This window comes from Corvus brachyrhynchos, unplaced genomic scaffold (assembly GCF_000691975.1).
Source record: "Corvus brachyrhynchos isolate BGI_N302 unplaced genomic scaffold, ASM69197v1 scaffold490, whole genome shotgun sequence".
Taxonomy (NCBI): Eukaryota; Metazoa; Chordata; class Aves; order Passeriformes; family Corvidae; genus Corvus; species Corvus brachyrhynchos.
The window spans coordinates 1,802,081-1,824,822 of NW_008235774.1; the positions used below are offsets into that span (position 1 = coordinate 1,802,081).

At 45.9% G+C, this 22,742-nt stretch overlaps 1 protein-coding gene across 6 annotated transcripts in view; it reads left to right on the forward strand.

Annotated features, from left to right (window-relative positions):
* The window catches only part of CFAP65 (cilia and flagella associated protein 65), a 32,551-nt gene that overhangs the window by 3,594 nt on the left and 6,215 nt on the right, over window positions 1-22,742 (forward strand). For 4 of the 6 annotated variants that reach the window (XR_001859560.1, XM_017726855.1, XM_017726873.1 and 1 more), the window contains exons 5-25: window positions 1,085-1,284; window positions 1,964-2,109; window positions 3,168-3,390; window positions 3,714-3,979; window positions 5,658-5,858; window positions 6,274-6,636; window positions 7,374-7,511; window positions 8,396-8,641; window positions 9,063-9,287; window positions 9,530-9,682; window positions 10,939-11,104; window positions 11,651-11,779; window positions 12,281-12,497; window positions 13,415-13,543; window positions 13,826-14,002; window positions 14,677-14,743; window positions 18,546-18,656; window positions 19,443-19,634; window positions 20,389-20,547; window positions 21,848-21,988; window positions 22,430-22,552. Coding sequence is in view for 5 of the 6 variants with exons in the window: in XM_017726855.1 (XP_017582344.1) it covers window positions 1,085-1,284; window positions 1,964-2,109; window positions 3,168-3,390; window positions 3,714-3,979; window positions 5,658-5,858; window positions 6,274-6,636; window positions 7,374-7,511; window positions 8,396-8,641; window positions 9,063-9,287; window positions 9,530-9,682; window positions 10,939-11,104; window positions 11,651-11,779; window positions 12,281-12,497; window positions 13,415-13,543; window positions 13,826-14,002; window positions 14,677-14,743; window positions 18,546-18,656; window positions 19,443-19,634; window positions 20,389-20,547; window positions 21,848-21,988; window positions 22,430-22,552 (3,772 nt within the window). In the remaining variant the exon portion in view is untranslated. The remainder of the gene's footprint in view (window positions 1-1,084; window positions 1,285-1,963; window positions 2,110-3,167; window positions 3,391-3,713; window positions 3,980-5,657; window positions 5,859-6,273; window positions 6,637-7,373; window positions 7,512-8,395; window positions 8,642-9,062; window positions 9,288-9,529; window positions 9,683-10,938; window positions 11,105-11,650; window positions 11,780-12,280; window positions 12,498-13,414; window positions 13,544-13,825; window positions 14,003-14,676; window positions 14,744-18,545; window positions 18,657-19,442; window positions 19,635-20,388; window positions 20,548-21,847; window positions 21,989-22,429; window positions 22,553-22,742) is intronic. The other 2 variants (XM_017726863.1, XM_017726867.1) reach the window with 2 other exon arrangements.

Here is a 22,742-nt window from a genome sequence, read left to right on the forward strand (position 1 = left end):
TGTCAGGTATTTTGCCACTTTTTTGAACTCTCCAATGAATTGCAGCTCATTCCAGTGGTTATTGGTTCTGCTGGCTGCCTTAACAGGAGGCAAATCTCTGCCTCCCCTGAGGTCTGGGCAGAAAAGGCAGCAGAATGGTAGTACAGGTCACTGTGGGCACATCTTGACATCTCACATCATCTTGACATCTCACATCTGACATCTCAGCATATGCTGAGAACCATTCATGCACCGGAACTAGGTGGGGACAAGCACAGTGTCCCACTGAGAACATCCCACATTCACAGGACAGGCCTGGGCTTCTATTTAACCAAAGGCAACCTGCCCAGCATGAACAGGGAGAGATGAGCTACCAGCTGGAAACGTTTTAGTCATTTAGGAGCAAAGATGGTCCTGGTTACCAAGGTTTGTCCTGTTTTAGTGAGGAAGGACAGTACTGTAGAAAGGAATGCAGTGAAGTTCCCAGGCAAGGAGGAGGTGTACTTCCAACCAAGTGATTCCAGCCATTTCAAGTGTTTCAGTCTCCACTTAGAGAAATAATTTGTACCAACTGATAGGCCCAGGCTGTTGGAGGATAAGGATGGTAAGAAACACACACCTTGGATCAATAAAATAGAAAAAGCTGATGGCGTATCATGTTCTTTGCAGAAATCAAACAAGCAAAGGGGGTTCTGGAAAATTGAATGAGGTATTAAGGAAATAGCTCAATCCTCTCTTCTCACTTGAGCATATAACAGAGGAACAAATGTTCATTTGGAATTATGTAGCTGCAAATTTAGACACAGGAAAAGCAAATACTTAATTTTGGAGCTGATTTGCTTGGTATCACCTTATGGCCATTAATAAAGTTCTTAGCCGTAGTAACCAGGATTCATTAAAGTGTGAACAGAGCATTTGCAGAGACAAGAGAAAAATTTCTTCACAGCATCACATATTTGTCCAGATGCATTAGGCATTCTTCCATTCAGCACTGGTTGCTTCCCGTCCTGACCAAATAACCTGTTGGGAAAGGCCCATCCTATGCATAATTGCACAGGCAGCAAATGATCCATTCATCTCCTTAAAATGTATCTCCATTTCCTAGTGATCTCATTAGCGTCTTTTCCTGGGAGACACCAAGCCCTTTCTTCATGACTTCTGACCGTAGCACACTGGACCCAGGTGCTGAGTGCATGGTCAAGGTGACCTTCCAGCCAGAGGTGGCTGGGGTGCATAATGCAGTAGCAACATGCTGGTTTGGAGGTGAAGTGAAACAAAAGAGGACAATCCAGCTAAAAGCCCTGGGTGAGTCTTTCTTGCATTTAACACTGAAAGAAATGTGTATTACCCCTAATTCTGGAATAGCATTCCACAGGGATACATGGAGGGCCTGCACTCCATGGATGCTCTGCCAAATTTGGCTCCACCCAGTGATGAGTAAGTGAAGCCATGGTTTGAAAGTGGCCTGTGAAATTCTCTAATGTACTTTTGCCAATTTGGAAGTGTTACCTGAAGAGACAGAGGGTCCAATATGGTCTGTGGCATGCTTTGGCCAAACCAGCATTTTCAAGGCCTGTTTAAGTTGACAGAGGGGGAGAGATGAGAGGATTTCACTGGAAAAAGCCTCTACAAACTCCTGGCTATGTCTGCACTCAGTGTCTCCTGTCTGTCCCTGCTAGACAGAGAAGCAGAGGGGAATTTCTAAAGCTTTCTGGATGCAAGCTAAAATAAGCAATGATTTCATTACAAGTCCTTGCCTGAAGTGACTTGTATGGCCACTGACAAACAAAAAATGTGATTCTGAGTTAAGTAAATTAGGGCTGGAAGGGAGCTTATTTGGTTCAAAGCAGGGCCAACTTTGAAGGCAGATCCAACTTCGGAGTTATCTGAGGTTCTTCAGAGGGTTGTCCAGTTGAGTGTTGAATATCCAAGAATGGAGGTTCCACCTATCTTTCCTAATCCAGTATACTGTTCTCTTTAACAGCCAAATACCCCTGCCTGCGTGTGAGTGTGACAGGAAAGGAATATGAAGGTGTACAGCCTGGAAAGTTTCAGGATGTCCTGTGTTTTGGATCAGTACCAGTGGGGACAACTGTGGAGAAGTGTGTGGAAATCTTCAACATGTCTGTGGTATGTGGAGGGGAGATTGACTTCTTGTGAGAAGCTGGCATGCTGACACATTTCTCTGGGATATGTGGTCTTGTGTATCTCCCTTAATGCTGTGAAAATAACCTAAGTGTGAATGTGAATGAAGCAGAGGTGATGAGCCTTCCCCTACCAACCATGCCATTCACCCTTGCCTTCCAGCTACAGTGCTGGCAACTTAGCCATTTGCAGCCTGGTATTGCAGCTTCCCCCTGCTTCCCTTCTCTGCTTGGTCCAGATCAGGCAGCTGCCATGTCCTTTGCATCCTGCAGCTCTCCTGCTCACCCTGGACAAGCCCATCAGTCCTGTGTGTCAGCTGTGTCAAATTGGTGTGTGTGTGTGTCCCAGGCAGCCCAGTGAATTGCTCAGAAAGTCAAATGGATTTGAGCACCTTGTTACCTGTGCCAGCTCAGCCCATCCCAGCCTCATAATGGATGGATGTACTCAGAGACTGCTGACATGGATGACAGCAGTGCTGATTCCTCCACAGGCCCTGCAGCTTGGGAGTGGAAAAGACACATTCATTTGTCATACTGTTTTTATTCACACTGCAGTGGTGCTTAGCACATTGCCAGGCAAGGATCAGGATGGTTTTTTTAAGGGTGTTGAGGAAGGTGTCAGAGCACCAGCTTTGGTTTTTTTGTGAAAAGAAGATCCATAAACAAGGTGGAACTGTGGGCTGAGGGAAATAAGTTCTCTGCCTGCATGTTCCCCTGGTCATAGCAGTCACTTAGGCTATTTTGACCCCTAGGGACACCCTGAGCCATCTTTACCAGGAGGGGCACTCCAACCCCAGAGATCACCAGGAGTTTTGCTGCAGCATGCTGATTTCTGAGCATATTATGGGAGCTTGTTGCTACCAGTTCTCCATCAGAACAAGGTGGCAGAGGTTTGCTGCACAGCATTTCTGTGGTGGCCTTGGTGTTCTTGGTGGTGTTCAGCACTGCTGAGAACTACAGTTCTTACCTGATTAGTGTCCTGCATTCAGAGCCATCCTGCCTCATGTTGGATCCTTTGTTAACCTATTTCTTTTCTACTTGTAGGTTGATGCACCATGTAGAATAGAGCAAGAAAAAGACCCTCTGCTTCATGGTTATGTTTTCTCCTGTGATGTGTCCCATGGTGTTGTCCCTGCCAAAGGGAAGCTGGTCTTGTGCATACGGTTTCAGCCTCAAATAGTAGGACAGCACAGTACTTCCTATTTCACTATCGGATCTACTGGATGCCACTTGGAGACTGTTCTGAAAGTGGTTGGCTCATGTAAAGGTACCAAAGCCTTTCCTGTTTCTCCCTGTCAGCTTCTTACCACTGGTGGGAAAAGGTTAGTGCTTGGGGAAGGACTAGGAACTATCATAGCCTGCAGTCACAGACTAAACTCTGCTGGGATCCTGGCTGTCCCTGGTGTACTGTTTGGGATTTATACTTGCCTGACTGTTTTAAGTGAATGTTTAGCTGCTTCTTAGGACTAGTAGGTTTGCTGATGAGCTGATTCTGGTTTGGGAAGATCAGTTAAGTGAAGCAGTGGCTTGTGACATGTTGGAAGAAACAGCTATGACAGGTCCAGGATCTTATCTTGCATGTTGTGCTAGGTCCTTCTGTGTCCCTGGACCAGTATTCTGTGGAATTTGACTGGATCAATCTTGGAGAGAGTTTGATGCAGACACTGAAAATCAGCAACATGTCAGATGTCCCGGCCTTTTATCAGTTTGATATTGACAACAAAGGGAGCGTCTTCTCCTTGGATCGCCCCTGCGGAGTCTTGGAGGGCAAAACAACACGGACACTGAAGGTGACCTTTCGACCTACTCACCCAATGAATTATCACCGCAGAGTCGTGTGCCTTGTCCACCACCAGGTATGGAGGCAAAGGGTAGTTTCTTTGCTGTGATACTTTAAAGACATCTTACAGTGTAACCCAACAGGACTGGCCTGTCTCACTTAGTAGTCCCTGCAAATCTCTTCCCACTGCATTTTCATTAATACTTATCATAGAATCATTAAGATTGGAAAAGACCTCTAAGATCATTGAGTCCAACCATTAACCCAGCACTTCTGAGTCCACCACTAACCATGTCCCCAAGTGCCACATCTACATGTCTTTTAAATACCTCCAGGGATCATGATTCAACTACATCCCTGGGCAGCCTGGGGTGACAACCATTTTGGTGAAGAAATTTTTCCCATTATCCAATCTAACCACTGCCCAAGCACAACTTGAGATCTTTTCCTCTTATCCTATCACTTCTTACCTGGGAGAAGAGACCAACCCCCACCTGGCTACGTCCTCCTTTCAGGTAGTTGTAGAGAGCAATAAAATTCCCCCTGAGCCTTCTTTTTTCCAGGCTAAATGCCCCAACTCCCTCTGCCATTCCTCATGAGATTTGTGCTCCAGACCCCTCACCAGCTTCATTGCCCTTCTCTGGACACGCTCCAGCCCCTCAATGTTTTTCTTGTACTGAGGGGCCCAAAACTGAACATAGTAAGATCATTGAGTCCAACCATTAACCCAGCACTTCTGAGTCCACCACTAACCATGTCCCCAAGTGCCACATCTACATGTCTTTTAAATACCTCCAGGGATCATGATTCAACTACATCCCTGGGCAGCCTGGGGTGACAACCATTTTGGTGAAGAAATTTTTCCCATTATCCAATCTAACCACTGCCCAAGCACAACTTGAGATCTTTTCCTCTTATCCTATCACTTCTTACCTGGGAGAAGAGACCAACCCCCACCTGGCTACGTCCTCCTTTCAGGTAGTTGTAGAGAGCAATAAAATTCCCCCTGAGCCTTCTTTTTTCCAGGCTAAATGCCCCAACTCCCTCTGCCATTCCTCATGAGATTTGTGCTCCAGACCCCTCACCAGCTTCATTGCCCTTCTCTGGACACGCTCCAGCCCCTCAATGTTTTTCTTGTACTGAGGGGCCCAAAACTGAACATAGTATTCAAGGCACAGTGTCACAAGTGCTGAGTACAGAGGGGCAATCCCTGCCCCAGTCCTACTGGCCACACTATTTTTGACACAAGCCAGGATGCCCTTGGCCTTCTTGGCCACCCAGGCACACACTGGCTCATGTTCAGCTGCTGCCAGCCATCACTCCAGGTGCTTTTCTGATGAGCAGCTTTCCAACCACTCTGCCCCAAGCTTGTAACGCTGCCTGGGGTTATTGTGACCCAAGTGCAGGACCTGGGCTCTTGTTGAGCAGAATCCCCGTGGTGCGGATTCCTATCAGCAATAGGATATGGACAGTCAGTAATGGATAGGGTGAGGTGCATCCTACATGGCTCTTGTCCATGTAGGTCTCTCTCTTAACTTTAGCTGTACAGCTGTGCACTGAATGCCTTCAATTTTCACTCCAGTTTCAAGAAAATTCTTGTCTCACATCAAGACATAAAGTAAATGGCAGCCTAACACTGCAGATGTTAAGCCTTTTCCAGGCATGGTTTTGGAAGTGAGATACTGGTATGGTGTAACTCTCAAAGCAATCAGAGGACAGTTTATTTCTTATTATCTTACATTGTGTTTTCCCAGGAACCCATGTATGTGGACTTTTTGGGTACCTGCCATTCAGACACAGCTAAGCCAACCACCCTTCAGGAAAGACACCTCTCCTGGTACCGAACCAACATGGTGAGGGGACTGACCTTCTACCCCCCTGATATCCTGAGCATGATGCTGAAGGATGGGAAGTTGCAGATGGATGAAAAGGGAGCCCTCATGCTTTCTCCTGAGGTATGAGCTGCCCTCCCTGGAATCTAAGACACTTCCAGCTGTTCTCTATATATGCTGGGCATCTGTTGTAGAGAAGACAGATATAGAAGGGCTTGCAGATGCTGGACTGATTTCTTTAGTATTTCTGCTGTTGATGGTCCCAGCACACACCAACACTACCTTTGTCAGCTGGATTTTACCCTGGCTCAGTCACTAAGCCACTTTCTGGCTTTAATTCAGTCATGGGGTCATCTTTTGCTTCGTGTGGTTTCAGATTGAGGCTTACAAACAGAAGCCTCCTTGAAGCCTAGACTTTGAGCTGTCCTAGGAACTCTTACTGAAGTGCATCCTGCATGCCCTCTTGCACATGGAGGCAATCAGTGCCTCGTGTCTCCCACACTTTCCCTGCTCACACTGAGATATTTCCATCCTGTAGATTTTTGAGGACAAGCCACCCAAGGAATACTTTGAACCCAATGCCATGACTGAATATTTCTACGATGGTGTAAGCAGTGACCTGGCCTTGTTTCCTGCTCATGTTAGTGTCAGCCCCACGGAGTATGATTTTGGATGCTGCATGCCACCTCACAAGGCAGAACCTCTTCCTCTCTGTGTGACCAACCATACCAAAGGAAATATCACTGTTGCCTGGACTCCAAGCCATGGCAGTGCCTTCCAAGTGCACCCTGAAATTTGTGACATGCCACCACTGAAGTCTTCAACCTTCTATGTCTTTTGCAAGCCTACTCAGGTCAACAGTCTCTATGCAGCAGAGCTGGAAGGTTTTGCTGTTTACGAGGTTAGTAGGAATTACTAAGACCAGAGATGACCTAGCAAGCAACTGTTTGCAGAATAAAGTATTTTGGAGGAGTTAAAATTCAATTTAAACCCTTAATTTTGATTTTGACAAACCAGCACCTCTATTAACTCTTTTGGCCATTGCTTTGATACACTGTTGGGTTAAAGCTTCTCTATCACCTGTGTCCTGGCAAATAAATGCAATAAACAAGTCACAGCTCATGCATGTGGACAGGTACACTTGCTCTTGCCCCCAGGGAGCATGAACCATGGTACACCTCACTGAAGAAGGAATTACTATGAATTATTGCACTATTAGTGTAGATGTGAGCTTGCACAAGAATGGTTATTGTGGCCTGGGTAATGGGCAATAACTTGGTCTTTGTGTCTGGCCCTCCACAAGTAAAGCTGCTGAGGGCACTGTCACTCTTCGCCCAAGTGACGTGGGATTCACGTTACACAAGTCTGCAGTTACAGGACATTTAGCACCCAGAAATGTCCTGGTAAGTGAAACCCAGCATTTGCAAGTCTCTCTCTCTGTTTCTCATCTGGCACTGGTCAGTCCTTCTTTCCTGAGAATGTCAGTTCCTTAGCCCCAGAGATGTCATTGAATAAGCAGTTGCTTGAGATAGTATGTGCAATTGGTCCCTTCCAACTCAGTTTAATCCGTGATTCTGTGAAGGCACCTTGCCACACTCCCTTCCTTTACACAATGTGCTGTCCCTTGTGTGTCTGCAGGTGATGAGACACTACACCAACATTGAAAACGATGCCACCATCTGTCCATCGTGGTGCCTGACTGTGAGGCTGAGAGCGCACACATATGAAGCAGAACGGGAGCACTTCATTCCACAGTACATCCTGGATGTCCCCAAAGTGTGTAACTGATTGACCTTTGAATCTTTGCAAAGACACTTAGTGTTTGCCTCTGAATTCTTTACTTTGTCTCCCATTGCACTGAGGTGTGTCTTTGGTGGTTTCTGATGGTGTGGAGGCTCCTGCTATGGTACAAAAGTAGTATGCTGTTCCTCCTGCATTAGCTTCCCAGCTTCCACCATGTCAGCTGTACTGACCATCTCATTAGCTCTGACAGAAAAGCTGTTGGGATCACCTTCCTTTCTGTTTAAGTGGACATAGGCTCTAACAAGGGTATTCAGTCCCCTCCCAGGAGCCTCAAAAGCTTTGCATGCACTTAGGCACACAGAATCCTCACTTACGAAAGAGAAGTGGTTGTAAGATAGAGGGGAAGGTTCTCTCTCTCTTCCTGCATTTTCTGTGGCACAATAAAGTATTTTTCCTATAAAGTAAAGTCAGATCTGATCCTAGGAAGTAAGAATAGTCCTGAGAACCTCTTATAAAATCTCCTCAGCTAATCTAGGCCATGCAGCCTCTATTTGATATGCATGAAGTGGAGCAAATTCTAGGCTGCTGAAGTTCTTCATCCAGGATGTCACTATCCATGCAGAAGCTGCAGGCACCAGCAAGCAGCTCATTTACTGGATGGGAACAAAGCACTGCACGATGGAAAATAGCTTCACCAATCCCATGAACCCATGAGGGCCACTGAGGGAAGGGAAAAGACCATTATTTGTGTACCCCTGCATGGTTTCATTTCTTTCCTTGAAAATAAGCAGTTAGAAAGTTCCCCATAGACTTGGGATAGTGCTTATTGGAACCTGGAACTGAATATAGTGAAAACTTTTTTGTTAAGCTGGTTTTTAAACCCAGTGAAAATAAACCTTTTTGCTTGTCTTCATCAGACTTTTCCTCCTGTAGTTTGTGACACTGATACCTACTGCAGCATGCTGTTGTCCAACACAGGCACCTCTTTGATAACCTTCAGTGTGAACCAAACTGCCTGTCCCTCTGTTATGGTCAAGCCCAGCTCAGGACACATCATGCCAGGAGGCCACCAGATTTTCTTTCTCTCCACTCACCCAGTTAACAGAGTCACACAGCAGCATGTCCTGCCCTTGCAGCTGAACTCTTATCCTGCATACACCAAGGTAAGGAGGGGGAAGTGGAAGATGGTGAGCAAAGTTTTGTTCCCCTGTAGTCTTCCCTTTTCACAATGACTTGCACTGTGATGCCTATTATGTCTCCTAATGTTTAGTTTGGATTTTTCCCTTTGGAAATAGGAATGAAAGAATATTTTCAACACTTACTATGGGGTCAGCACTGCAGAAAGAAGGCCTTTGTGGTGCCAAACGTCCTGTACCCCTCGTTCCTTGCATTTCCATCTCTTGGAATACCCTGTATTATGCTAAGGGCCCTACTTGACAGCACAGCCTAAAGCTCTTCCCCTCCTCATTAACATCCAGTTTGTTCTTGCTTCTCTCTTGGAAGGAGAAACATCTTTGCAAGGTCCCCCCTGATGTAGCTGAGTCTTCTAGTTAATGTCTGTTACTTTTTATCTTAATTCCACAGAAGGTTGTTCTCCAGAGTTGTGGGCAGTCCTTTCTTTTGCACTTAGAAGGTGATGGAAATCTCTACTTCAAACCTCTCCATATAGGGACCTCCTCTACACGAATGTACACCATTAAAAACTGCACAAGTCTACCCATGGTTTTCACATGGAAGATTTTTCACTCTCACAGTAAGATCCTGTCTGTCAGTCCCACTGCAGGGATCCTCCAGCCCTTTGAAGCCATGGTAAGTTCAAGTTCTACCAAAGTTGTAGTTTGCTCTCTACAATACAACCACAGCCTGGCTTTGAATATCTGGGTGTTCATTCCCTGTATGAATCTTTGACACAGATGGAGATGGTGTGTCTGTAGAGACCTAGATTAACTATAATGGAAGAAGGGACTGTGCATTAAATGCAATTGTTGAGGTGTTTGGGTTTATCTCTGGACTGGAGCTCCTGTCAGCACTCTTGCCTCTTGTGATTGCAGGCTCAGGCATGGACTTTTACTCCTAACAAGGAGACCAAGTATGTGCTGCATGCTATGGTGTTTGTGAGCTGGAAAAGCCCAGACCTCGTGTCTCCCAAAGGTCTCCATTATGTCTTACGGGTCATTGGAGAGGGCGCACTAGGCACCATCAGGGTAAGGAGCAGGGGCCCACTGAGTAGCAGTAGGGGATACTAGGGTGGGATGGGGGTCTTGGACTTTCCCTTTTTGCAAAATCTGTACTGGAGGCAGCCAATAAGGATTCACAGCAAAATTCCCAGACACTGCTTTTAGTTTAAACGACAGTACTGATTCTAGTGGCCTAATGGCAGCTTGTTGCAAATGTCCTGCCAGTTCAAATATGACCTTCACAAATCCTCTGGGATTGCTCTCTTCCAGACTAAACCAAGCAAGCCATTTAGCTTCTTGGGAATCATGGTTCTCTCCTCTCATTCTGTCTGCTCTCCTTCTCCATTTGTTTTGCTGTTAGTCTGATTTCTAAGTGTAGCGGACCTTTTAAAGTGGCACAGCCAGTACACCTCCACCTGGCTTTCTTCCTGTTACCTGCAGGTCTGTGCAGCCACCTTAATTTTTAGTCAGGTTTCTTAAGGAACCAGAGGTAAATAAAATAATACCTTGTAAATCATTTCCCCATGTAAATCATGTTGATTGTTGGGTGATAATATCTTCAAGGTACTTAGTCATTATAAATTGTATGTGAGCACACAACTAGCCAAAAGAGAGGGGGACTATTTAAGCAGTCACAAAAGGGCAAGCAAATATCTCTCATCCTTGGCCCAAGTGCAGCTGGTCAGCTAGTGGTCTCACAGCCCTGAATAAGCTACATCCTACCCAGCAAACACCCTAAAAAACAGTAGGAGAAAGCATTTGGAAGAGGGATTGAGTCCCTTGCAGACCTGTTCCACATTTTATTGTGCTCCAACTACCCAAAAGGAGTTTGTAGCAAAGTGGGTGTTGGTCTCTTCTCCCAAGTAATAAGCAAAAGGCAAGAGAAAATGACCTCAAATTGCACCAGGAGAGGTTTAGATTGGATACTTGGAAAAATTTCTTTAGGAAAGGGGTTGTCACTCATTGGAATGGGCTGCCCAAAGAATTGGTTGAGTCATCATTTCTGGAAGTATTTAAAAGACATATAGATGTGGCACTCAGGGACATGGGTTAGTGGTGGACTTGGCAGTGTGAGGTCAATGGGTAGACTCAGTGATCTCAGAGATCTTTCCTAACCTTAATGATTCTATCAGGGCATGCCAGGTCCTACACAAAGCAGGGAGCCCTTTGCACTGCACTGCACGTGCCAAGGGATCAGCACGTGGTGAGATAAGTGGTGGCTACACTCAACTACTATGCTTGACACGTTAAAGTGACCTCAGCACGGTGGGTTTGTATTCCAGGCACAAAAGGAGCATCTGGACCTTGGAAATGTTCTAGTTGGTGGTCAACAAAGCTGCAGCATTGTACTGCTAAATGATGGGATCTGTACTCTGAATTACATCCTCAGTGTGGAACAATTCATCACAGGGCCCCATAACCCTGAGGAGGTCCGCAGCGATCCACTGGGTACTGTAAAGGAATTAGCGTGGGACAGGACCTTAGCTTTCCTCTCTTTTCTCCAAAATCAATCTAGAATGAACTCGGAGGTTGGAGTGATTACTGGCTTGCTTGCACTGATTCTCTCAAACCTCAAGCTGTCTGCTCCTTTGCATAGGAAACGACTCTTCTATCTTGCTGGAAAAACAATAATCCAGAGTCTGACAACTGAAGTTAGACCAATCTGGACCTTGAAATAAAATGCAATTTCCCAGCAGAGAAGGAAATTAAATAAAGGACCTTACCAGAAAAAATGGTGGTGCCGCCTTTCTAGAGGACCTCCTGTGGGGAAGTTCCCTATTCTTTGCTGCCCAAAGGCAATCTGGGTGCTCCCAATGAGCTGCCTGCAGTTGTAGGCTGGGAATCCCAAGTTCAAAACCTGAAGCTAATCCTAACAATTAGACAAGGGGTGGCAGTGGCTGGAGTGCAAGTAGACTTAGGGATCTGTGTGCCACCACATTTGTGGTGTAAGAGACAGTGATGCCAAGAGCTCATGCCATCTCTCGTGTCCTACAGCTCTAGAGCTGGAACACTCGAGAGGAACAATCTTAGCAAGATCAAAAGCTTTTGTCCGAATAAAAGTAAGGCCAGCTCGTCGACTGCGTTACACCTGGTCAATCAAATATGCTACTTGCACACCCACAGGTGAGATGGATGTTTTGGGATGTTCAGAGGTGGGGGACAGTGTTTGTAAAAGAAGAGACTAGCCAGACAAGGAGTTTTCAGCTTGGAAAGTGAAAAATGTAATGTCATATGAATGATAGGGAGAAGACAAGGTATAAATAACTGTTTATGATTTTTCAGTGTGAAAACAAGGGGCACTTCATAAAATAATTAGGCTGTAGGCTTAAATCCAAAAAGGTTTTTTTTCACATAGCGCAGAACTCAATTGTGTAAAGACACCATTGAAAAGGATCATATTCATAGTCTTTTGGTGATGTCTAAATGCAGAAGTCAAGGTACAACTAGAAGTCAGTGGTTTAGGGGTTTTGAGAAGCTGCCAAAGAAAAGACTACGTACAAAGGCCCATTGTTTCTTTCTTTGGTCTTGGTAGGGCCTCTTTCCCCTTTGCTGCAGTCAAAATGACCCAGGCAGCAGCCCCCTAATGGTGCATGACTACTTTTTCGTGTTTCTTTCTCTCCCAAGCTGCAGATCTTGCAAGCACGAAAGAGAAGCAGCAGCCCCTCTGCTGCATTGTAGCAACAGGCACCTACCCAACTTTGCGCATCACAGATGCCACTATAACAGGGAGTGCCAGCAAGTTGCACATCTGGAAGCTCTTCTCCTTGGACACACTGAATGAATACTTGGAGCGAGACCCAACTCCTGGTGAGCTCACCTACAGAGTTCCCACAAGGCACAGGTAAGATGAGGGAATGGCTCAGAGGGTCTTTGAGTCCTTTGCATGAGCCAGATGGAGACGCTTATTGGCATGTGTTGCAGCTCCCTGCTGCGTGGCACCCTGTTATTCCATCCTAGCTGCTGTAGGCAGTTGCTCACCTCCACTTCTCTGCTTAAGCTCCCTAGAAAGGAGTCACAGAAACAGAGAATAATTTAATTGCAATGGACCTCCAAAAGTCTCTGGTGTAGCCCCTTGCCCAAAGCCAGGACATATAGATCAGGTTGGCTAGGGCCTTATTCAGTTCAGTGCTGAATCTCTGAGGACAAAGAAACCACAGCTTGTCTGAGCTCCTGCTTAACCATTTCCATGGTAAAAACCTTTTTCCTAGCATCTCATCAGAGTATCTTGTATTGCAAATTGTGTGGTTGCCATCGCTGAGCCCTTGCTTCATAAGGCTGAACAAATCCAGGTCTCTTAGTTGCCCCTTGTAATCATAGAATAGCTTGGGTTGAAAAAGACCTTGGAGATCGTCTAGTTCCAACGCTTCTGCCATGGGCAGGGGTGCTTTCCACTAGACCAAGTTGCTCAGAGCCCCATCCAGCCTGGCCAGTGTGTTCCAGCTCTCAGCCATTTTGGTGGCCCTCCATTGGGCCTGTATGTCAGTGACTTCCTTGTCCTGAGGAGCTAAAGAGAGACTTCGGGGTAAGAAGGACTCTCGTATGTCACTCACTCTCATTAGACCTGTATAAAAGATTTTTAAAAGAAAATCAGAAGGTCTGCCTTATGCCCAGTATCCTTTCTCTCAAAAGGGCCAGGAATAGAAGGTCAGACAAGAATTATAAGGAAGACAGCCAGTATAGAATGGCCTTTCCCCTGTCATGCCCTGATGACCCTTCCTCCTGTTTCAGTTTAATATCTTCTTTTTCTCCTGTGACCAGCACATGCTTGATCCCTCCAGTGTACACCCCTCTCCTGCTGGATTTTGACTTTGGGTCTGCCCCGGTAGGCTCAGAGCCTACCATCGCGAGGCTTCTGCTGGAGAACAAGGGTGTGGTACCTGTGGACTGGTAAGCAGTGCTCCCTGGAGCTCAGCCTTCTTTCTGGGGCTCTGTAAGTGCTCAAAGGGCTGTGAGACATTTGCATATTGATAGGGTGGGGTTTGTAGGCACAGCTGCAGCTGAGATCTCTTGGTGAGTCTGGGTGGGGAAGCAATCAAAGAGCTGCAGATCAGACCTGATGAAATGTGATGTAGCCACCATCTGGGCCAAGCCCATTTGGATTGAATATGCTGACCATGGCCCTGGGGAAGTTGCATGTCCTTGTTGCTGACCAGCTGATTTGTTCCCTAGGGCCTTCTTGTTTCCTTCTGATCAGAAGATGGACATGGAGCACTGGGCAGAAGACACTGACTTTACCCCCCAGGAGCTGCACCAGATGAGAGTTCAGGATAACCAGCTCTTCAGTGTTTCCCCAAAGTCAGGAACACTTCTCCCAGGGCAGGAGAAATCTGTCCAGCTCTCACACAGGTGATGAAAAGTATCTGTTCTTCAGAGCTTCATGCTAAGTGCCAGAACAACACATGCTGTCAGTCCCCTGAGTTTTCATGCCAGATTTTCCTTCCCCTTCATATGTTCCACAGCAGAGGCTGGGAAAATAGAAAGTTCCTGAGCAGGTCCAGTTTCTGGACCCCACAGAGCTTGACTTCCTCAGGAGAATGTTTTAATGTCCTTTAACACTGCAGTGCAAAAGGCATTTAGTGTGACATGCTGGGGATACTGGTCTTCCTTGACTTGACAGTTGAGGAGATGAACAAGATGCTGCACTTGCTGTGCTTTTGATTATGTAGTGATATTTTTATTTTTGTCATCAGCTAGAGCTGCTACCCCTTGTATGCCTGCAGAAGGTACGAAGAAAGCTGAACACTTTCCCTTTCAAAGCAGACCATATCTGAGGAGTACTGGCATTTTTTTGGCCTAGAAACTTGGGTCCCTAAATAGGTGTATGACTAAAATCAACATTGTATCACTCATTCCCACCCAAACACAACTGGGTTCCCCCCCACCTCCCCCCGGGCCCTTACGCAACAGTGACTCTTTAGCTGGGAAGTGAATTGTCTCTAATGTTCTGTGTGACTGACTCTGTCATCCTGGGCACAAAATTGATTTCTACTGTTTTCCTCTCTCTCCTCTTTCACTGCTAGACATGATTTCATTGGCACTGATCGCCTCCCTGTCCTGCTTAAGATTTCCTATGGCCATGAGATTCTGGTAAGATAGCAGGTGTCCCTTCCTTCCAACTGCAGAACAACAGCAGGTAGGAACTGAGTTATGAGGTGTTTTCCCCAGAAGCTGCATAACATACAGGGGGCTGTGGCCTTCCCCTGGAATTTGCACTGCCCAGGCAGTAACAGAGGGCCAAGCAGAGACACAAAACCAATATTCTGACAAACTTGTGGTTCCAGCACAGTGTGATATGGGCAGTGGACTAGCAGAACAGTCCTTGGACCATCTCTTGGGTCCTTCAGCAAGAGGACTGGGTTTTATTTATTATTAACCTTTGTATTTTGTTAGTGGTGTTAGTGCAGAATTGCTTCTTCCTTCAAGACAACTCCAAGCCCAAAACAGCCTTCCCAGGTTTTACAGTCCCTGCATATTTTCCACACTCTGGTGTAACTCATGGTCAAGATCCCTGTGCATGCTTGCCCTCATTTCATCTGCGTCACTGTGAGTTGTTCCATGCAATGTGGCTGGAGTTCAGATCTGCAGCCCATCCTGCTTCTTTCATATGCAGCTTTCCTGAATCTCTCCATCTCATCAACTCTCTATGCTCTTCAACACCCCCTGAAATGTGCTTTTCTCCAAATATACCACCTGTTGTGATGGTAGTTTGGGAATGAACAGAGTGGCAGAGCATCTTCCAGCTCTGGGGTCAGCTGCTTCCCCAAGCCCAGAGGGTACTCCCTGCATTCCTGGTTGGCTGCAGCCTTTGTCCACCCACTTATTTCTCCTACCAATGGTGGAAGAGATTCTTACTCATTCTTCCTGCTTTGCTGCTTTCTAAAGCATCCCAGAGCTGACAGTGACAGCGGTGTGTTTTCCCTGAGTGTTTCCTCAGGCTTGAAACTAATTTCCCTCTCTCCCCCTCTCTCAAACTGTCAGTTAGAGTCAAAGTCACCTTGTGCTCTGCCAGGCACCACTCATGCCCGGCTGAGCCTTCCTGTCTGTCTCTGAAGTTTCCTATGAGACCATTGTGTTCACACATCTCTTTTATTTTTCTTTTCTTTCAGGACTGTTGTCAGCTGAAAATCCAACCCTTTCACCAAGCTGTTCAAACAGTGGCTTAACTGTGCCTTCCCTCAAAGCCCTTGGACGGGCTCCCTGTGCTCTGCCTGCCTGGCACAATCCTGAGAGTGGCTATGAGCCTTTCACTAGCTGGCCAGTGAGGGAAGAGGCTTTGGAGCACCAGAAGCCTATAGGGCATATATCCTGTCTTGTCATATAGCCACTGGCTTTGGTGGCTACCGGAGGCCACCACCCTCTGTCATGCTATCCTTGCAGAAGGGGCTGGAAAAGCACGGGGATGAAAAGATCCCTTGGTGCATTTGAGCTCTGGCAATAGGAGCTGTAGAAGCCAGTCCAGAGGCATGGAGCAGTGCAGGTGGTTGCAACCTGCAGAGATGCAGTGCCAGTACTGAACTGCTGACATTGAAAAATAGGAGTGGGAGATGCTTCTGCAAAGAGGGCAGCTGTGGGACTGAACACAGTGTGCCTGCTTTCCTTGCAGTCATGGCATGAAGTGCACAGAGTTTCCAGCTCCTGTGGCAGAAACAGCCCTAAGTGTGCTCACATTCCAGGGCTGAGCAAATATTCACCTGTGATTCTGGTGAAATGTGCAGAACATATGCTAACCTTAAGGGAAGCAAATGCTGTAATGTCATCTGAAAAGTTAAGCTTTGGAAATTTCAGAAAGGAACAATAAACAGAGGAGACCATTGGGCTGGGGTATTGCCTGGTTACTCGGTCAGATTCCAAATTACTTGGCTTCAGAGCAGTGATGTTAGCCACCTGCAAGCCATTGTCTGCTTTTTCTTTGGGTTTAAATTGACTTCTGTCATGACTTTACCCACATGGATAGATTTTGACCTCCTGCTCCTCTCTTTCCCCAACAGAGCCTGTCTGCTTCATTTTCAGGAGAAGCTCCTTCTCTGTTCTTCCTTCGCCATTCAGTGGCCAATTTTTAGTCCTCTGATGATTTATAGGTACTCTAAAGGATCCAAACTGATTTCTCATTTGCAATTTCTTCTGGCTGTAGGAGGAGACTTCTGTGGGACGTGTGTGTTACCCAATTCCTTGTGCAGTAGGGAAACAAGGCCTTCCACTGCCTAATGCTTTCACAGATTGTCCTTTGCCTCTTCACCTGTAAGACTGCTTGTTCTCAGAGCTCTGAGATCATTTGGCTAGGCAGAACTTGCAGCCCTGAGCAGTTTTAGTAGGAAAAGCCCAGCCAGCTGCATGTGTTGCAGGATGAGGTAGGCTGGTTCACAGAACTTCCTGGAGAGAAGGGCTGGATCCCAAGGAGAATCCTTGAGCACATAGGTTCTATAAACTGCAAGTGTTTGCACTTCACTTCATAGCTGCTAGTTAGGTATTCTGAGATGTTATCACCTGCAGCATGGGTTCTGCAGGCAGCTGTCCTCCCTGACGAACCTGGCATCCCCTGGTGCCCCTCTTATGCTCTTAAGTCTTCACTGTGGGATGAAGTCTATGCACTCCAGAAGGAGAATTGATTGTAGCAGGTCTTTGCTTTTGTCCATTTGCCTCTCTTTAACTGCTAATCCTCTAAATGTCATATCCTGTGTCAAATGGAAACTGATGATAATTTTTCCTCGGCAGTTCTGGTCTGTCAGAATGCAAGATGGCTTTTTGACTGAATTTATATAAATGGATATTTCACTCCCAAAGCTCAGGGAGGTTCCTAGCCCTTTTTCCCTTGAAGTTTGAAAGCAAAGCTTTTGTCTTCCTCCTGCTTTCACTCCATCTGGCAAACTGTGATTCTCAGGAGGCTGAATGCTCATGTAGTGCTTTGATAAGATCCCATGTGGGACCTTGCTAACATTGTATTTCTAGTTCTTTGCTCCCTCCTCATCTGAACTGGAATGGGTTTTATAGAAGGAGTTGTCATTCTCTGCTCTTTTTAAAGCAGCTGATATAGTATCTCCTGCAGGTGTCTATCTTTGTCTTTTACACATGCATTTGAAAAACAGCCATGCTTTAGGCTTAACATATTGTGAATTGCAGCAACTTGGGTCCTGTTGGCCCATGTAGAGACATTACTTACTAGGTGACTGCTTTGCAGCCTCTACCCCAAAGCAGACAGCTCAGGGGTACTTTGGGGTGATCCTGCAGAAAACAGTGCATCATCGGTGCATCTTCAGCCTGATTGCAGTTTTCTCAAAATGCAGGAGCCTGTGCAAAAATGCAAATGCAAAATCCTTCCTATGAAATAGCTCCATAAATCTCTCCACTTTGCTTGGAGTGCCTGGCAGCTGCTTTGCTAACAGGATACTCTTGATCATGAGTTGATCACTTAAAGTTCAGCTGGGATCTTCTTGCTTTTGGACTTGCTTCTAGCTTTTGGACTGTTAGACACATTCTTGGAGCACTCCAGAAGACATCCAGATGGTCCTTTCCAAGACAAGGCCATTACTTACCTAAATCCTGTCTTTCCAAAGTATTTGGCTGTGACAGCTGCACACTCTGCTATGTACACTTTCATTCATGGAGAATTTCCACCATACACTTGCATGGAGAAGCACTGATGCTGATGCCTGGCATAACAGAGAGAAAAGTAGAGTCTTTCTGATACAAGAAGAGAACCTTTCAGAGAAAATCTTGAGTAGGTTCTCCATCTCCTTGATTTTTTTTCTTAGGACACGCTATCCTGGTATTACAAATTTAAGTCTGTAACTGTGTGGCCTTCAGCTTGCAAAGTACTTCAGAGTCCTTGTGCAGTTTTTAGTGATGGGACCAAGGCCCTTTGAGAAAGTGACTGCATTTCTTTCCACTGCAGCTGACCTTCAGCAGTGTGACAGTGGAACACAACCAGCGGTACGTTCATTTTGCATCCAATAAGCACCACTTCGCACCCATTGCTGTTGGAGGCTCCCACCCCCCCACACAGGTGAGCATCTTGGAGCCAAACCCAGCAGCAAGTATAGGGAAGGAGCTAGTACTACTGTATCCCACGGACAGGCAGTGTCTGAGGCAATTCTCAGGAAATGGAATGGCCTCCACAGGAAAGCATCCCAGGAGAACTCTGAGGATAGTTCTAGGCAGAGTCTGGAAATAGTGGCTGGGATGGCAGCAGGGAAAGTACTTCTCACCATCTCCAGTTTGACAAGATTTGGTGTTCACTCTAATCAGAATGCTTATGAGGCATGTTGGGCTGTTCACTTATTCTCTTGCATTGGGTCTGAGTGAAAACTTGCCTCGCCATTCCAAGTACTCTGGAAATAAATCCTAATTAGTTTTTAGTAAATTAATTTAACTTCCTTAAACACTTATTCAGCAAAAAGGCAGTTTTGATTCTGTTCTGTCTAATTTACTTGGGAAATGAACAAGTCTAAATTGAATTAAGATCACTTTAATACAAGTGGTTTTGCATTTTAAGTAATCCACTTTACAGTGATCCCTTTAGCTAATTTGTATTCATTTCCCCCTACTGTGAATTGGCAGGGCACCATTTGGAGAGGCACTTTGGTTATCAATGTACATGTGTGGTGATAAACCTTCAGCACAGCTGCCTATCAGAGACTCAGTGTTAAATCTGGACACTATGAGGTCTCCTTATTCTTAGGAGATAAGCTGATTAATTAAATATTAATGCTTATCAGCATCCTCTGTGAAGCGTTAACTAGTTTAACTTGTATCTGGTATAATAAGCACTGCTCTTTCTGACTCACTTCAGATTTATAAACTCTACAATGGTGGCTCCATGCCTGTGACATTTGAGGTTCAGCTGGACAACATTGTGAAGATACAGGAGAAGAATTTTCGGCATCCTGTGTTTGTCTGCCTAACTCCTAGAGGAGAAATTCCCCCTGGTGAAACAGGCCACATTGAGTGGATCTTCTCTCCACTGGAAGCTAAAACATACTCGGTAAGACCCTCCTCATGACTGAAAGATTCTGTTGTTGACCTAAAATTCCTTAGGTTTCTTACTGATGGTTGGTCCTTGTCATGCTACGGCTGAATTGAGCTCTATTCCTCCAAGAAGCAGAGTCTTGAAAGCAAATGAGTGGCTGGTCTGGTCTGGAAATGGAGCAGATAAATTGCTGTCTCAAAAGTTTTTTCTTCCCAAGAAGAGATATCTTCCACAACCAGAGTCATCCCAGTATATATTTTTCAAGGATCAAACAGTAACTGGGGATATCAATAGTATCTGTTTGGATTTGTGGTTAATTGTTGGCCTCCAAAATTTCGCACCAAAGAGACTGAAGTCAGTGCCTTCCATCGTTGCAGTGTATGCTGCTGCAAACCTCTGGAAACAGCCTTCCCAAAGAGCTGTGTCCTGGGCTGCAGCAAGCAGGCAGGGCCAGAGCTGGAGCACTACTTATTGGTCTAGTCTGTGGTGAATGCATGGAATAATAAATAAATTTAATTTTAGAAACTCCAACCTTTGCTCCAAAAGGAAGTCTCTGTCCATCTCATACTGTAACTGGCTAATTGACTACTTAACCAGCTTTCCTGGGCTAGCAGGAAAGGCCACAGCCTGAAAGAGCAAAAGAGACTGGATTTGTCTTTATCCATGCATGGGGTGTATTTAGACCAGTCCATCAGCAAGTATGCTGGCTTACTGCACATGTCTCCAAAAGATGACTCTGGACTTAAAACTTTTATTTTGTCCAAGGCAGGTTGATGTTCCCATCCACATCCTGGAGGGTGAGTCGACCCCTGTCACTTTCCAGGGAGTAGGCTACAATCCAAATACTGTACAAAAGACTGACACATCCAGCCAATTTGTTTCTTCTGCAGACTATTCAGGTTCTGCCAAGCTAACTGTGCCTGGGCAGGTAAGTCCAGGTGTGGGATATGAGCAATATGATCAGTCCAGGAATGTGTGAGAGAGACTGAAATATACAACTGGCCCCATCTTGCAGTAGCCTGTGTTGCAGGAGAATTCATTTGCCATGAGATAGAACAAGATATTTCCCTTCCAGCAGGTGATCTAGAGCTTAACTCATGGAAGCTGAAAGGTGTCTTCCTTCCAGCTTGTCACTTCCACAGCCATTAGAACAAAAATGGGGTTTAGGGTTTGTTCATGTACTGATTTTTTTCTTAGAAGTTACCTCCCATCACAGGTGTCTTTCTCGTATGCATCTACACCACCTTTTTCTTTGCTAAATCATTCTCAAAATGACCATTATACTCCTGACATACCCTGTCAGGGCTTGGCTGCCACCATTTCCCAGCCAAACTCAGATGATTCATAACTTGAATGCTGACTGCAGGATGGTCACCTTTTCAGGCACGTGCAGAGGAATGCACTTGTTTGACCTGCTGCTGGCTCAGCAGGAGCTTGTCTGTCCTGGCTAGTGCTGGCCTGCCAGCCTGGACAATCTGTTGTTAAACTCACCCACAGATCCAAGCACAGTGAATGAGCGTTACATAGCAGAGAGGCATTCTCCTGCCAGGTGAAGATTCATCCTGTGTGACATTAGCATGCCTTCCTTGGAGCCAGCCACAGCTCCTTGGGCTCTTTGGCTTCCAGCAGGGTGATTATATTCCGGAGAACAGCAAAGAGAAGATGATTGAAAACTGTCTCAGTCTGACAATGAAGATGGCATTCCGCAAGGCTCTGTTGTCTGAAATCAAGTTTCTTTCTCTAATGATTACTTAACTAGAGATTGCACTGTATCTGGAGAATGAGACAAACTAGTAGCATACTAGTAGCAAAGTGTATTAGGGATCAATTTCAAAAACTCAGTCAGGTTGATAGGGATTTTGCACAAGCACACACCTCATGTTTCTCAGCTGAAGTAGGAAAAGGCCTGAACCGCAAGTGCTGAAGAGAGAATTGGGGTGTTACTGGTCCTCTGTGCTCCTGAGATCCTCTCCTGTCCAGCACCAGTGTTGTCTTACTCATTGCTCACTCAATCCCACTGCAACAGAGCTGGCCTTTTGAGGTAAAGTCATTGTAACCAGAGCAAAAAACTGTTACACTCCCTCAAGTTGTTATATTACAGATACTTGGTTGATATTACCTGTGAATTGCTGGATAATTTAGAGATGCCTGTGTGACTGCCCTTCCCCAATGGCTAGATCCATCATCCTTCCCTGCCGTTCCTTCTGGTTTCTCCTTGCTTCCTGCAGGCAGCCACTTTGTCCCATCACAGGATTTGCCTTGGAAATATCCCAGACTGCACCAAAGCTGATCAACTTGTCTTTCTCAACAATATCTTGAAGAACACGGCAGTTGTGTTTGCCTGGCACATAAGCTGCTGTAAAGAAAAGGTGAGTCCTCTTTGATCTACAGCCTTCCTGCCCATCTATATTGTACCATGAAAGGACCTTACAACTCCATTTTCAACAAGAAACATGGATTCTAGGGAATTGGCTTTCTACTAGATGATGAAAGGAAGAGTGAAGGCAAGGGTTAGGACAGGGAGAACGACAGGAATTCAGAAGGGAAATCTGAATATTTTGGTGAGGTTACATGAAGCTGGAACTACAGAATGCAATAACAAACCTCAGGACTCTGTCCACCAGCAAAGGCCATGTTTGTTCTTAGAATATGTCCACTGCATCTCTCTCATGCCACATACCTCTGAGAAGGACAGGTGGATTTCCTGCAAAGAGAAAGCACACAGAAAGGTCCCAGGACAGTGACATAGCTGCTCTGGGGGGTTTTCTGTTTTTTTTTTTTTAATTTTATTCTCCTCCCCCTGCCCCTAGGCCCACATGTTGGAGATTACTCCAAACTCAGGGATTGTGCAGCCTGGAGAGAGTATCCCCTGCTTCATCACTCTACAACCTACAAGGAAGCCCTCCCTCTGCAGAATAAATCTGGTGTGTGAGGTGAGACCTGAGAGGTACCTGTGTATTACCATGACCTGGCCATGTTATTGTGGTTCCCAAATGGCTGACCCCAGCAGTCAGCTGCCTGCTGCTTCCAGCTGAAGGAAGCCGCCTTTGATACACACTTCTCATTCCTGAAGACACTTAGCTTCATCCTTCCTGATGCTTTAAGTGTCTTTCTGTCTGTGTG